Source organism: Penicillium maclennaniae, assembly GCF_028827695.1.
Source record: "Penicillium maclennaniae strain IBT 15551 chromosome Unknown utg000007l:1.0-4884863.0:1.0-4888362.0, whole genome shotgun sequence".
NCBI lineage: Eukaryota > Fungi > Ascomycota > Eurotiomycetes > Eurotiales > Aspergillaceae > Penicillium > Penicillium maclennaniae.
The window spans coordinates 2,307,227-2,320,643 of NW_026623219.1; the positions used below are offsets into that span (position 1 = coordinate 2,307,227).

General features: G+C 50.7%; 4 protein-coding genes across 4 annotated transcripts; 1 reads left to right on the forward strand and 3 right to left on the reverse strand.

The window, feature by feature from the left end:
• Window positions 1-246: 246 nt before the first annotated feature.
• Window positions 247-2,501, reverse strand: N7477_008083 (dipeptidyl-peptidase III; the record flags this gene model as incomplete). Its single annotated transcript, XM_056969746.1, has 3 exons — window positions 247-1,362; window positions 1,440-2,298; window positions 2,374-2,501. The coding sequence occupies 3 exons, from the start codon at window positions 2,499-2,501 to the stop codon at window positions 247-249; spliced, it is 2,103 nt and encodes a 700-aa protein (XP_056819778.1).
• Window positions 2,502-2,967: 466 nt separating this feature from the next.
• On the reverse strand, window positions 2,968-5,345 carry N7477_008084 (putative protein kinase Scy1; the record flags this gene model as incomplete). The annotated part of the gene is made up of 2 exons (XM_056969747.1): window positions 2,968-4,187; window positions 4,346-5,345. 2 exons carry the CDS (start codon window positions 5,343-5,345, stop codon window positions 2,968-2,970), a joined length of 2,220 nt encoding a protein of 739 aa, XP_056819779.1.
• A 584-nt stretch (window positions 5,346-5,929) lies between these two features.
• Window positions 5,930-6,459, reverse strand: N7477_008085 (uncharacterized protein; the record flags this gene model as incomplete). Its single annotated transcript, XM_056969748.1, has 2 exons — window positions 5,930-6,138; window positions 6,252-6,459. The coding sequence occupies 2 exons, from the start codon at window positions 6,457-6,459 to the stop codon at window positions 5,930-5,932; spliced, it is 417 nt and encodes a 138-aa protein (XP_056819780.1).
• A 62-nt stretch (window positions 6,460-6,521) lies between these two features.
• N7477_008086 (branched-chain amino acid aminotransferase, cytosolic) lies at window positions 6,522-7,928 on the forward strand (the record flags this gene model as incomplete). Its single annotated transcript, XM_056969749.1, has 4 exons — window positions 6,522-6,759; window positions 6,818-7,115; window positions 7,165-7,863; window positions 7,916-7,928. The coding sequence occupies 4 exons, from the start codon at window positions 6,522-6,524 to the stop codon at window positions 7,926-7,928; spliced, it is 1,248 nt and encodes a 415-aa protein (XP_056819781.1).
• Window positions 7,929-13,417: the final 5,489 nt, after the last annotated feature.

The window sequence follows — 13,417 nt, forward strand, 5'->3', positions numbered from 1 at the left end:
GAAACAAAGAATCCAGATACAAAGATGTAAAATTTATACACGTAAGATCTCACCTCCAAAAGGGAAAGAACCACGGTACTTGTGATCCGGGCTCCATTCAATCGTGCCCTGATGGACAGTAGCGGTTGCCTTACCGTAGGATGTCTATGTTACGGAGCCTCTCCTCGTAAGAAGCTACTGGGTCGAGAAACCTGAGTCAACATGATGCATTCGTTGCCTCTTAGGCGACTATTCATGTCTATAATCTTATACCTTGCGGTCCACAAAGCTCTGGATCAGACCCTCCAAAGTAGGGTCATACTCCTTCAGGGTCACTTTGTCGCCCTCTAGAATTGTATTGGCCTGGACAAAGACCTTGCGAGGGACTTTGTTCTTCAGGACAATCTCCCGGACCTGGCTACCCCACCAGCTGTCGACTGAGGTGATCTCGTCGTACATGCCCTTGCCTGCCACGACATCCGCCGTGCTCTTATACACATGCAACTTCTGTAGGTATTTCTCAACGGCTGGTCGTCCGTGGGTCAAAATTTTGGACCGGTCCAGATGGATTTCAAGATCAGAAAGATCCTCCTTAGTATATGAAAGCTTGACAAAGCCATCACCAGCATCCAGGAAAGTACGGAGGATGCTGTATCGGGCCTGCATGTGAGCTTGTCCCCACTTCTGAGTCTTGGGATCCCAGAACTCCAAGGCCACCAGACCGGCGCGGGCCATTGAAAGGTAGGATGCGAAGAGGACATCACCGGCCTCACCAGCCATGTCTTCCGTGCCATTCCCAAAGCCGAAGATCTTCAAAATGCTAAAGTCACAGCCAAGCACCATGGCAACACACTCCGCACGACATTCTTCGTAGGACGAAGCAATGGCGCCAAAAACCGAGCTCCATGTCTGACCGGGCTTATACCAGGTTGAGATGGGCTTGTTCGTCACAGGGCTAATAGGCGGGTTGGAGATATCAAAATTATACTCTCCTTGGGTAGTCTCCTGCAGCAACTTGCCAGTTCCGTGGCCAAGAAGCTCATGGATACCGACCTGAACTTCAAATGCTGGGTCACGGCATCGACGATAAACCTCCTGGTCTTGTTCAGAAATGAAGGGAATGGGCTCATTGGGTGCCTTCGCACTGAGCACATTGCCCAGAGACACGTTCTTAAAGCCAAGATTCTGTCGAATGTCGTCATAATTGGGGAGGTTGATACCAGCCGGGAGGCCAGAGCATGCAAAGCTGAGAACCTCGAGCGAGGTGAAATCCGGGCTGAGGAAAGTGTCCTTCTCGAAGTCCTTACCCCAAGGAAGCTTGGGAATCATGCTTTCCGCGCTGTCGACTAGCGAGCCAAAGGCCCGTGTGCGCTCGAGATTCACCTATAAAAGTTAACGAACGAGTCACAAGAGAAAAAGACGAAGGGGAAAATCTTACAAGAGCAACAAAGCCCTCCCACTCTCCGCGCACACCATGGGGGGTCACGGTAGGTCTCCACGAATCCTAGGTTTGTCTCCAAAGCGGGCTTCTGATCCTTGACCCAGATGCGCTGGCTCTCCTTAAATGCTTCAATAGAGCCAGCACCGAACGAAAGAGCGTATGCATCTAGCATCTTCTTCTGATTATCATTCGCCGCGTGTCGCTCTGCCAGCTTAATGTTATGGGCAATCTTGGACATCTCCTCTTGGTGATCGCCGAAGATAAGGCGCAGCGTCTTCCCTTTCAAGCTGCCTTCCAGCTCGAAAGTCTTGGCCTCACCGAGATCACGATCCCTCACTGGGGGGTTGGTCACACCAGAGGCAATGAGAAGTTCAAAATCACCTGAGGTTGTCTTGCGCAGTCTGGTGTTCTCTAACGCCAGTCCCTTCTTCTCCATCAGGTCACCAACCGCCGTGATGTCCTCTTTGGAGATCGAGGGCGAGTCGGGATAGTAAGTAGTCATGTGGCCACCTGTTGGGTATCCGAGATGCATCAATGATTGTTCACTTGTCTCGTAAATACCACCCCCGGCAGTGCTAGCCTTCTGATAAGCCATCTTCGTCTCCGAAGTGATAGATGACAGAGCTTCCAAGGCAGAGGCGGGAAGCCGGGGAATGAACTTGGAATCACCGAAGCCTTTGTAATTGCCGCAGTTACCCAAGAATTGCGCGCTGTATTCGAGGAAGAAACGGAGGTGCTCGTCGCTGACCTTCGTCTTCTGAGCCAAACTGTTCCAGTCGCCATTGCAGGCGCGGTGAAGGGCGAGGATGAAATCATAGATAGGTTCGGACTCCGGAGAAACTTGGCGCAAGGTGACACGAGTACCCTCAAATGCAGCTCTAATAAATTGTCCTCAGCAGTCAGCTCGCGATGTGAAAGCGGTTGTCTGCGAACGGGCGCCTTGACCACCATACCGGCTCATGTAATGGGCATATTTGCGCAAGTTCTCATCTTTGAGACTATCAAAGTGCGTCTTGATTTCCAGGCGCACGACTGAAGGCGGAGAATCGGCCAAATAATGTTGCTTGACGTTAGCATCCATGGTGGGTGTTCGACGGGAATGAGAGAGGGAGAACTGTTTGGAGGGGCGGCGGAATTGGAAACAAAAGTGGTTGAGGGGTAGCGGAGGCAACGCGGAACTCCGAACAAGCCGCAGACGTGGCGAGATGCGACGCATGGAGTGCATCGAGGGAATGAAGCTATAACACAGGAGAAATTGTGCCGATTGCCCCAATCGTTCAACTGCTCCGTTGCTCCACACTTGGCAGTGCGCACCAATGCTCCTTCGGGGTGGATCGTTTGTTTCCACTTAGCATCTTTCGATGATTTTCAACTCAGTTCTACACGATTATTCACAAATAGATCCTATTGCATTTACTGATGTTGTGCTTGACTTCGTATCTATGTACTTTGTGGCCGCTAGCAAATCGCGTCAGAATGGGTATAGTTACAATCACTGAGAATTTTCATCGAATCAGAAGAATCAAAACGTCAGAGCGATTGTGCTTTCACAACAAGCTCTCGTACTTATCCAATCCCGATCTCTGCGTTCGTGGTTGAGGCTGAGGCGGGGGCTGTGTTTGAAATAGCGATGAATTCGAATTCATGCCCGTGGAAGGAGATCTCATAGCATTGCTCAAGCCCGTCCCACCTGGTGGAGGGGCAATCGAAAATGCGGAATAGTTGGATGTTTGCTGAGTCTGGGGCCGAGACGTTGGTGTCTTCGATGCCAGACCTGTCAGCGATCCCAAAGAGGCATTGGGCTGGACGCCCCAGGTTGGCAAGGATGGTTGCATCGTAGGGACCGATGGGGCTGTGGGAGCGGCTTGTGGTGCAGGCTGGAGGGACGGGAAAGAGCTCAGCTTTTGATCCGGTGTGATAGAACGGAAGCCAAATTGGTTTGAGGCCCCGCCTTGAGATTGTGTTAGACTGTTGTTCGACCATGAAAAGGCCGGTGACATGCTCGGCCGTTTGGTGGCAGGTTCGGGTTCCATGCTACCCCAGACATCTATGTCATTACCATTTGCAGGCGGCGTATTCTTCCCGAGGACGAGACGCTCGAAATTATTCCTAGCGCTGTCCATATCGGGAGAGGTGATAGCTTTCGCCGACTGGGAGTGACTATTGCTACCATTCTGGAAACCACTTGACTCTCCTCCAGAGGAAAGCTCTTGCAGTTTTCTCTTCTGCTCTGTTTCGATCTTAGCAGAAAGAGACTTAATCAATGCCATGAACTCGTCGAATTGGCTAAGATTGAGAAGTGGGCCGAGACTGAAACTCCAAAGGATCGGCAAGACCTCGATGGCAAGGAAATCAGTGTCAGCGATCCTGCCAACCTGGCGGAAGACTTTCAATGCAGCCATCATCACTGATGGCTCTTTTGTTTTGATCGCCTTTAAGGATGGAACAAGTTTCTCCTGGATGATATACTTGTCCAGAATAGAAGGCTTGGCTGTTTTGCTGGGCTTGACTACGCCAACGAGATCATCTTCAATCCCGTCGAAGTCATCAGCAGAGCCACCGCACAGCACGCTGAAAGCCTCGAGACTGCGAACTTTGATGGCAAGGCTACTGGTGCGACTGAAAGTGCTAGCAATGGGGGGGAACACTTCGTTCTTCACAGTGCTAAAGTCGAGAACCGGAAGCACCACAGGGAGGCACTTGATGGCGGCGTCTACCAAGGAGTGCGTTGGGGAGTCCAGTCCAAGACGGATCAAAGGTAAAATATCTAATGGATATTAGCATACCGACAGCAGCCTTATGCAGAGAAGCACTTGCCATCTTTGAACTCCATTCCCGAGCAATTTTCGGCAATCAGTTTCATGTTGTCGAGCACCACCATAAGACCTGCATCCTTCTTCGAGTCGCGTTCTTGAGGCCCTTTACCAGCTGTTCCAAAAACTTCTTTGAGTCGAGGCATGATCTTCTCGGGGAAGATGCGGCGTCCATTGGGGATCCGCAGGAGGATGCCAAAAACATTTTGCAGCAAAAGCGCCAGGAGCTCGCGGTCTTTCATTTCATCCAGAACAGCCACCAGTAGTTTTCTTTCCAACACTGATGCAGGGAAATCGGGAAGAACCCGCTGCAAGCCACGTAAGAATTGAGATTTCTCATTATGATTCTTAGCTGGCAGTGATTCTAAGAAGCGAATCGTAGAGACCAGCACGTTATCAAAATACTGGGACTGTTGAAATTCTCGAGCATTCATCCGCTGCGCAGGTCTTCTTGTGATCAATCTGGGCAAGACGTGAGATAGAACCTCTCGAGGAATTGGATTTGAGCAAAGGAAGTTATTGTCCTGAGAAGGGGTGGTCGATGGGCTACTTATGAGCTTCTTGTAGGTCGACAAGTTTGAGTGGGTCTGCAGAGGGGAGACATGGGGAGAATTATAGAGAGCAATGATGATGAGACCCAGAGAGAAAAGATCAGCAGAGGGTGACACATTGGAGTCCAGAGCGAAATCCGGAGAGGTGTAATCCATGTTTAGCTGAACCGAGGCGGGGAGTCTGGGATCCTGGTAGAGCACCTGGGAGACAGCCAGTGGTGGCAATGATGAACGAGATTCCGAGGAATCAGGAGGTCCTGCAAACCCGAGTCCAGAGATTTTCCAGTCAGATTTGGCATTTATATAGATGGCCTCTGGGTTCAGGTTTCCATGCACAAGTCCCGCGGACTCGTGGAGAAATTCGAGGCCCTTGGCCACCTGGAGCAGCCCCTTTTGAATTTCTAGCTCATCAATCTCAAAGTCTCGTCTCCTCCGTGTTCTATCGGTCTGCTCGGCCATACATCGACTCGACCGAGAACTAGCACCTGCATGTTCCTGATCGCCCTTGTCTAACAGAAGAAGCCCAGAAAGCGAGGCCGTGAGCGGTTCAGTAGCAAACATAAGGCCACCGCTGCGAGTCTCTTCGACCGGCTCCAGCACTTGGAGTATGGAGGGGTGTCTCAGTCGGGCGAGGTTGCTGGCTTCCCGCTTGAGTCGCTCTATTACATCTTCCTGCACTTTCTTGGACCCAGAGCCTGAGCGAGAACTGAGTCCCCCAGGCCGTGGCTCAAGAACCTTGCGATCAAATATAAAAACGGACGCCAATGTTCCTGTGGACTTTTTCTTCGCATCATGGATTTTCCAGGGGCCGGAATATATGGAGGGGTTGGGGGGAGATTTGGTAGTTGGCGGAGATATTGGAGCTGAAAGACTTCAGCGCGGACGAAAACATGATGTAGTTGAATGTGCAGAGGGGGCGCAAGGCGAATGTGATTCGTTTCACAGTGTCGTGAGAGGGGTCTCTCTAGGCATGGCATTCACGGGACTAGAGACTGTGAAGAGATTATCGCGCAAAATCCGGGAGTAATTGCAGAGCCCAATTGGATTTGTAGTGAGTCCAATATCATGTCAGAACACAACGGCTTTTGAAGCCACCGATCCGCGTGAGTCGATAACAGCCTAAACCATGCTCCTATCGGATGAGATCACGTGCATGTGCTTCCTCCTGTCATGTGATCTCCCCGCTTGGCACTTGGCCCGCCAGTGGATGCCTGAGTTTGCAGGGACAGGACTGGCCGTCCAAGCTCCTGCCCAAGATCCGCACTTCCAGGATCACCCGCCTTGTCCGAGTCTTGACAATTAGCCTGCTCCTGCCAGCGGCGAGTCTTACCCGAGTCTGGCTTGAAGGCTTCGACTATAATTCAGGGTCCCAGAAATTTGGCAAACTCCCTCCTAAGCCCCAATGGAGATAGTCCAAAAAAGCGGCGTTTTTGTCAATGTGCTATCATTAGTCATGTACATACTTACTTCGATTCATGCCACTTCCTCTTTCCCTAGGCCTTGAAGTAGATCCGAAGTCGGCGGGTCTCCCAAAGCTACGAGCTGTGATTGGTATGATAAGAGTAGCGGTGGCTGAGTCACGGCATCTGGGGCGGGCGGTGAACATGCATGGCCCTCTTCTAGCCGCGTCGGACTTAGTCCAGGGCTCCGCAGAAATATTGTTCTGCGGAGTCATCTTGGGTTTAATTACCGTCCACCTTCACCTACCTCATCGGTGACAATCTGTCCTCTCCAGCCATGAGATCATTCCAGCAATTGACGCGCAGTAAGGCTCTCGCCGGCTTTGCTACCACTCGGATCCTGCCATCTCGGACATTCGCGTCCACTCAATTATGGCAGCGAAGCTTTAATGCTTCGGCCACCGCGGCTTCGCAGCTTCCTGGTCTGGATGCTTCCAAGTTGACCGTGACCAAGACAAGCACACCGAAAGAGCTTACTCCGAACAAGGACTTGGTCTTCGGCAAGACGTTCACCGGTACAAATGTCCATCTCGATACTACCATGGGCGATTGCTGATCAGGGCTGTTCTCTAGACCACATGCTCACTATTGAGTGGACTGCTGCTGATGGGTGGCACGCTCCCCAGATCATCCCCTACCAGAACCTCAGCCTGGACCCGTCCACCTGCGTGTTCCACTACGCCTTTGAGTGCTTCGAGGGAATGAAGGCATACAAGGATAAAACCGGAGGTATCCGCTTATTCCGCCCCAACAAGAACATGGAACGCCTGAACAAGTCTTCTGCGCGTATTGCTCTGCCCACCTTCGATGGCGAGGCTTTAACCAAGCTGATTGGCGAGTTCGTGAAGCTGGACAACCGCTTCATCCCAGAGTCAGTCGAGTCCTTTGTTGTCATGCTGATCTGACACTAACTATTGCAGTGCTCGTGGTTACTCACTGTACCTGCGCCCTACTATGATTGGTACTCAGAAGACTCTGGGTGTTGGACCTCCGGGCTCCGCCCTTCTGTTCGTCATCGCTAGTCCCGTCGGACCCTACTACCCCACTGGCTTCAAGGCCATCTCTCTAGAGGCCACCGACTACGCCGTCCGTGCCTGGCCTGGTGGTGTCGGTGACAAGAAGCTCGGTGCCAACTATGCCCCTTGCATCCTGCCCCAGCTTGAGGCTGCTTCCCGCGGATTTCAGCAGAACCTGTGGCTCTTCGGCGAGGAAGAGTACGTGACCGAGGTCGGCACAATGAATCTCTTCATCGCACTTAAGGATAAGGAGACCGGACAGAAGGAGCTGATCACTGCGCCTCTTGATGGCACTATTCTTGAGGGCGTTACCAGAGATTCGGTGCTTGCTCTTGCCCGGGAGCGACTTGAGCCTCAGGGCTGGAAGATTTCGGAGCGTAAGATTCGCATGTCCGATGTTGCCAAGGCCGCCGAGGAAGGCCGCATGATCGAGGTCTTCGGAGCCGGTACTGCCGCCATTGTCAGCCCAGTCCGCAACATCAGCTACCAAGGCAAATTGGTTGACTGCGGCCTGAAGGAGAATGAGGAGGCTGGCGAGATTGCTCTCCAGATGAAGAACTGGATCGAAGGTATCCAGTATGGAGACGAGCAGCACCCCTGGAGGTAAGCCACAACTCGAAAAGGACGCCAATTATAAGTACTAATCATCACTCAGTTACACGATTTAAATGGATACCGGTACATCTAATGTGAGAGACACGATTTGTGTCTGACTTGGGTTACATTCTTGTCGACTCTTTGACTCTGTCCCTTATCATGCGTATTCCCGGCATTGTTCATTTTCCAGCATTGACATATCAACATGTGGGGTTTCTCCGTTTCTGGAATGAGAGCCTGTTGTCCGAAATAGCTTCCCGCTATGTCCAAAAGTCTTCTCGTGTCCATTCTTTCGGGTAATCTACTTGCATTTGAATACATCCACGGCAGCTTTGCATTACTAGGATTTATGCTTCTGGGTTTCTATAGGGTAAACTGAAAATGTCATATCCACTCTTGTGCTCCCTTTGTCTCTGGGACAACATGAACCAGAAAGCCCGACAAATGTTTCACTTGCAGAAGCAGTCAGCAATATCTCATGCTAGCCACTCCGGTCTCATGAGTAAAATGCTCATTGGAGCGAATTTTGGCAAGAGGCTCAGATTCATATAAATCCAGCTTGATGAGAAAGACCCGCTCATATCCGCTTCACAGCCATGGCCATCAATGTAGTCGTCTCAGCTCCGTGGTCATGGAGAATCACATTGCGACTCTTATCCCATCTCGTTTCTTGACGGGAAACACTTGTTCTAACAATTCAGCTGATCTACTAGCTAGAAACAGCTTTCTGCAGTAGATAATTAAATGCATTACGAACACTCAAGATGTTCAATTACCGTCGTGGATTTATTAAAGGCTCTTCTACCCGGGCGCCAGTTTTTCGAGCCGCTGAGCCTCAGTCAATGATCACACAATATCTAGCGATCACAGATGGTAGCCATTGGGGATTGCTACCAGCTGAGATCCTTATTCTTCGATTCTCGGGCAAATATCGTGATATAAAGCTAGCTTTCAGAATCCAGAATGGCACATCTATTCACAAGACCAGATGTATTTTCCATAAACCGTAGCACGTCAATAGCCATTGCTCAATTTGGCCCACTCCGTGAAATGGTTAGCTTGGAGTCCATTTCAAGCTCCCTTTCTTCCGATTACGACACATCACCATTAAGTACAGTGGTACCGGTTCGGGCATAGCTTTCAATTTTGATGGCTCTGCCAATAGGATACTGGCCAGCAGCAGAGGAATTTTTCTTCGGGTAACTTCTGGTTTAAACGTTCTCGACTAGGACCTTTCCTAAAACACCTCTCTTCTTCACATCACGTGTCTTAATAGCAGGGAAGTCAGGATTTCGGTGGGACTGGCATCATGATCGAAACATGCAACAGGCAGAAGATCCGCGAGAGAAAGGGCAATGTTTTACGGTTCACTAGACTATCTATTTTTGGTAACATCTTAGGCCTGTGAAGCGTCTCGGTTAGCACAGACAGATCTGGAGTCATTTATGGCTTGGCCAAGATACATACTTCAAGTGAGACCTTGGTGTTCAGAGTGAAAGTTCCACCTCTCTACGAGAAAGATATACGATTAACACCAACGTGAGCTGACGGTCAAGCATCCACGAATGTAGTTCCTTTGAAAGAAGCCTGGCATTGCTGCCTTTGACCCAAAAGATCGAACTTTGGGGTAACGGTCCCCTTCTAGTCTCGTTTAGTTCAACCGAGAATGAGCCACAAATGTCAGCCAGCGTAGTCATCTTCAAAATAGTAACTTGAAGAAACTAGGTCAGATTTCATGCAGACGCTAGGTTGGAGTGTCTTGCCTGATTCTAAAGAATGGAAGCAAGTAGAGGGATTTTTGGCCGACAACCCGCAGATAATTTCTGGGCAGTATCCTCCTGAAGGCCTCTAATTTCGTGAAAATTTGACAGGTCGGGATCCGCAGGGCCCAACTTCGATCAGGCTTCACGTTGATGAAACCATTCATTAAACGATTCAGCCCTGCACAGAGACAAAGATCAAATTGAAGATTTCAACCTGGTTGCAGCGATGATAGTCTACTACGTCTACCCTAAGACATCCTACCTGGACCTGGAATTTGCGGACCTAATCCCCATAGACTGATGCGGAGCGCGATCTGAGATCGTGTCGAAGTAGGAATTTCTGCAACACAAAGCCCCTACAGGGGAATGTGGTTCTGATGGCAAAAATGGCTGTAAATGAAGCTCAAGCCAGGAAAAGGGCTGGACTTGCGGAGGCTGCAGGGGATATAGAACAAATGGCAGTTCGGATGGTCTTGACAGCGGGAGTTCAGCTGGATCATGTCGGGTATACGGAATGAAAGATTTCATGGCGGCATCTCATATTCCAATCGTTCTTGCGGGGCTCCTCACAGCGAAGTATGAATTGAAAAACTCTCAATGCAAAGAACGTGTGTTGAATCCAAAGAGATTCTTGATAGTTCGAAAGTGAGACTCGCAATCGGTACGAGGTAACGCAGATTTCTATGTCATCTTGTTGAGCCGGATGACCTTAACTAGTGGAAAATGGCATACTTGCTCACTGCTATTGGATGTTATTTTGGGTGGCGGATTAAATTAATCTGGGCCGGTCTCAATCATAGAAATCCATGCTAGGTTTACTTCGGTTAAATATAGATGGCGTTTCGGTTAGGCGTTGGTAAAAATAGCAGGTGCCGACTCAGTGTCGAGCACAAGATGATCGATTCGTAGTCAGATTAGCCGGGACCAAATGCCCCGCGGAGCTCGAGCTCGCGCAGTCTATCCCGAGGTTGGAGAATGATTGGATACCATGTGGACCAGCGGCAGCGAAGGTAAACCAATACGAGGTCTTTTTTAAGAACGTTGCAACCGTTCGTCTGCACCTTTAGACTTGCGTGAAGCCATGTAATTCACTTCCTCTGGTCCAGGGCCATCTAGGCTTCATTGATTGAGTCTTATAATAGATATAGCCGTATTTAGACTTTTGGGATGTGAACCTCGGAGAGCTTTCCCAAAATAAATCATCTACTATAGCGTACCATCTGCATTAATAGCCAAGACACGAAGTACCCACCAATGCACCCTAGACCTGCACATCGCTTGGGTCAGAAAGCAGGTCTTGGCCTTGCACAAACACAGTGCTGACGGACATCAGCCACCGAAACCCATGTTTCATTCGGGACCGGGGAAGTCGGCCATGTCAAGAAGAAATCCTTGTCCTCTGTTTTTGCCAATACCTTGGCATCTCGAAGGCGTGGAAGCCATAGACTCAGCTATCGGGGTACAATGGAGGGCGACACCGACAAAGAGGCTTCCAGACTGGGCTAATCCCGGAAGGATACAGAATAGGCGAGTTGCAGCACGTGTGAGCCACGTGGGAACTGGCAGACAAAAGAACAATTATCGAGCAGTCATGTCGCCGAAAAAGCAAGAATGAGATGGGTGCAGATACGTTTCAGGTTCGGTCTGTACGCTCTGGGAGGAGAGAGAGAGAGAGAGAGAGAGAGAGAGACATTTGGAAGGGGAGCGGGGTACGGCAGACACTCTGCATCCGAGATGGGGGCATGCTATGCCGGGATGTTTTCGTCATTTTGTGTTTCATTCGTGTTGACGGTCTAGTGGATCTTAGAAGCGGCTCTCAGCTTAAGTCGCACCAAGCTAGTAGGTAAAGTTCTCGTATTGTGCAAGGTCCATTGGTTCAGGGCTACGTCGCCAAAAGAATCCGGACTCGTGATGGTTTGTCACATGGCTCGAGGTTGATCTGAAGTCTCGGTAGAACGACGAAGTGACATCGCCATTGCTCGTCTTGCATGAGCAACAATCGCCAAATTGCCCTCACAAGGCTCGGAGGTCGCCCTGTTTCTGAACGCCCTGAATGCTGGTCACGCTGGCGGGGGGGGCCTTGTCTTACCACGCGATTGGCGTCCAAAGGGACGTCATCGTCGAATGGGCAGGACAGGAGCTTTTCCCGGATCCGGCTCGTACTCGGTCCATTTCACATTCCCGTGTAACTGGGACGATGGGCATAAGAATACAGGCAGAGTTCGGAGATTGCCGTGTTGATAGCCAGTTGATGGTGATACGGGACCAAAATAGATGGGAGAGGGCTGCGTGTCATCAGGCTCCGAAACTAGGATGGCTGCATTGTCCACCGCCAGGAACGCTTCTTCTAGATGGTAAGTCGAAGGTCAAAAGTGCAATCCCACCCAAGCATCCGGGGTCGAGCATGGCCGCCTACTGGCTACGATCCTTGCAACGGAGGGGATGAACCCCCGGGATCAGGGCTGCAGACTTGCAAACATGGCGGGAGACATGGGCTTCATGAGCGGTGAAGCTTGCAGCACCTGTGAGCGACGGTGTCATGGGGGAATGGCCCTCCTTACTCGAAGGGGAAATACGCAGGCCCACTAAGGCCGTTGTAGCCTTTTCAGCCCTATGTTGGTTTGCACGCCCGAATGGTCTTTGGCGACGCACCAACATGCAGGCGAGGTGCCAGCACGGATGAAATACACCCATCGGCGTAATGGCCCGGGAAGGACCCGATCCACCTACCCAGTTGGGTCCGCGACGGGTTTATCTTTGTCTGTGCCCCTCCCGACTGCATTCGTCTATTTACGCCCAAAGAAGGCGACGGGTAAGCACCTTGGGAACGGCATCCCTGGGGGCTGCAGATTACGCCCAATAAGACATCTCGATCAAGCGCGGACGTGATCCGACGCAGACACACATGACACCTGGACTCGATAGAATTGGACCAGATCAAGGCTAGGCACGAGAAAAGAATAGGGAACGAGCTAACGGAGTCCAAAAGATACCAAGGCCACCTGCTGGTCTAAGCCAAGACCGAAGGTGAAATGATGTCGTTGGGAGGGATATATACGAGCGGCCCAATCACAAGCTTCGTCTTCCAGTCCCAACGTAGTTTAGGAATTCCTAGGCGATTTGGCCCCCGAACTTTGGAAAATATGGGAAATTGATTTTGAGCGATTTCGAGATCCTTCGGATTCTGGAGCGTGCTTCCCCACTTCCTATCTCCATGCACTATACCCTATCCTATAACTTGACTCCATGGGGCTTCGACGCGTGTCTGATCCTCCCGATCAGCACAACCCGCTGGGTCAGATCTTTATCCTTCTAGTCCGTTGCCAAGATGGGGGTTAAAAAAATAATGGAGAATCATATATTCTTTATCGAATATAATAATTCTAGATTAAAGATAAATCAGAAAAATAAAAATAAACAGAAAAATAAAATAAAATAAAACCAGCAGCAACAACGTGGCAGTAAACGGCTCCCCCCCCTTCCTTAACCACACCTCCCCTCCCCCCCTACTCCTCAGCTTCTGCACGCTAGGGAAAAGAACAAAAAAGACCACATTCAGGCCGACAAGGCGAGAATGCGAGTGTCACCACTGTCACCGTTCGGGGGCAACGCACGCCGTTTCATCCCCCTGATCTCATGTCTCGGGCCAGTCAGGAAGAGTAGTCAACGTTGCCCCGGTCCAGATGGCATTTCTTTAACCCATGGCACCTTGGCATGGGACGTACGACGATCTGAGATCCCCGATCCCGCAACTGACCGGCCCACCGGAGTCTTGAAAGGGGCCACGTTTGGGGCGT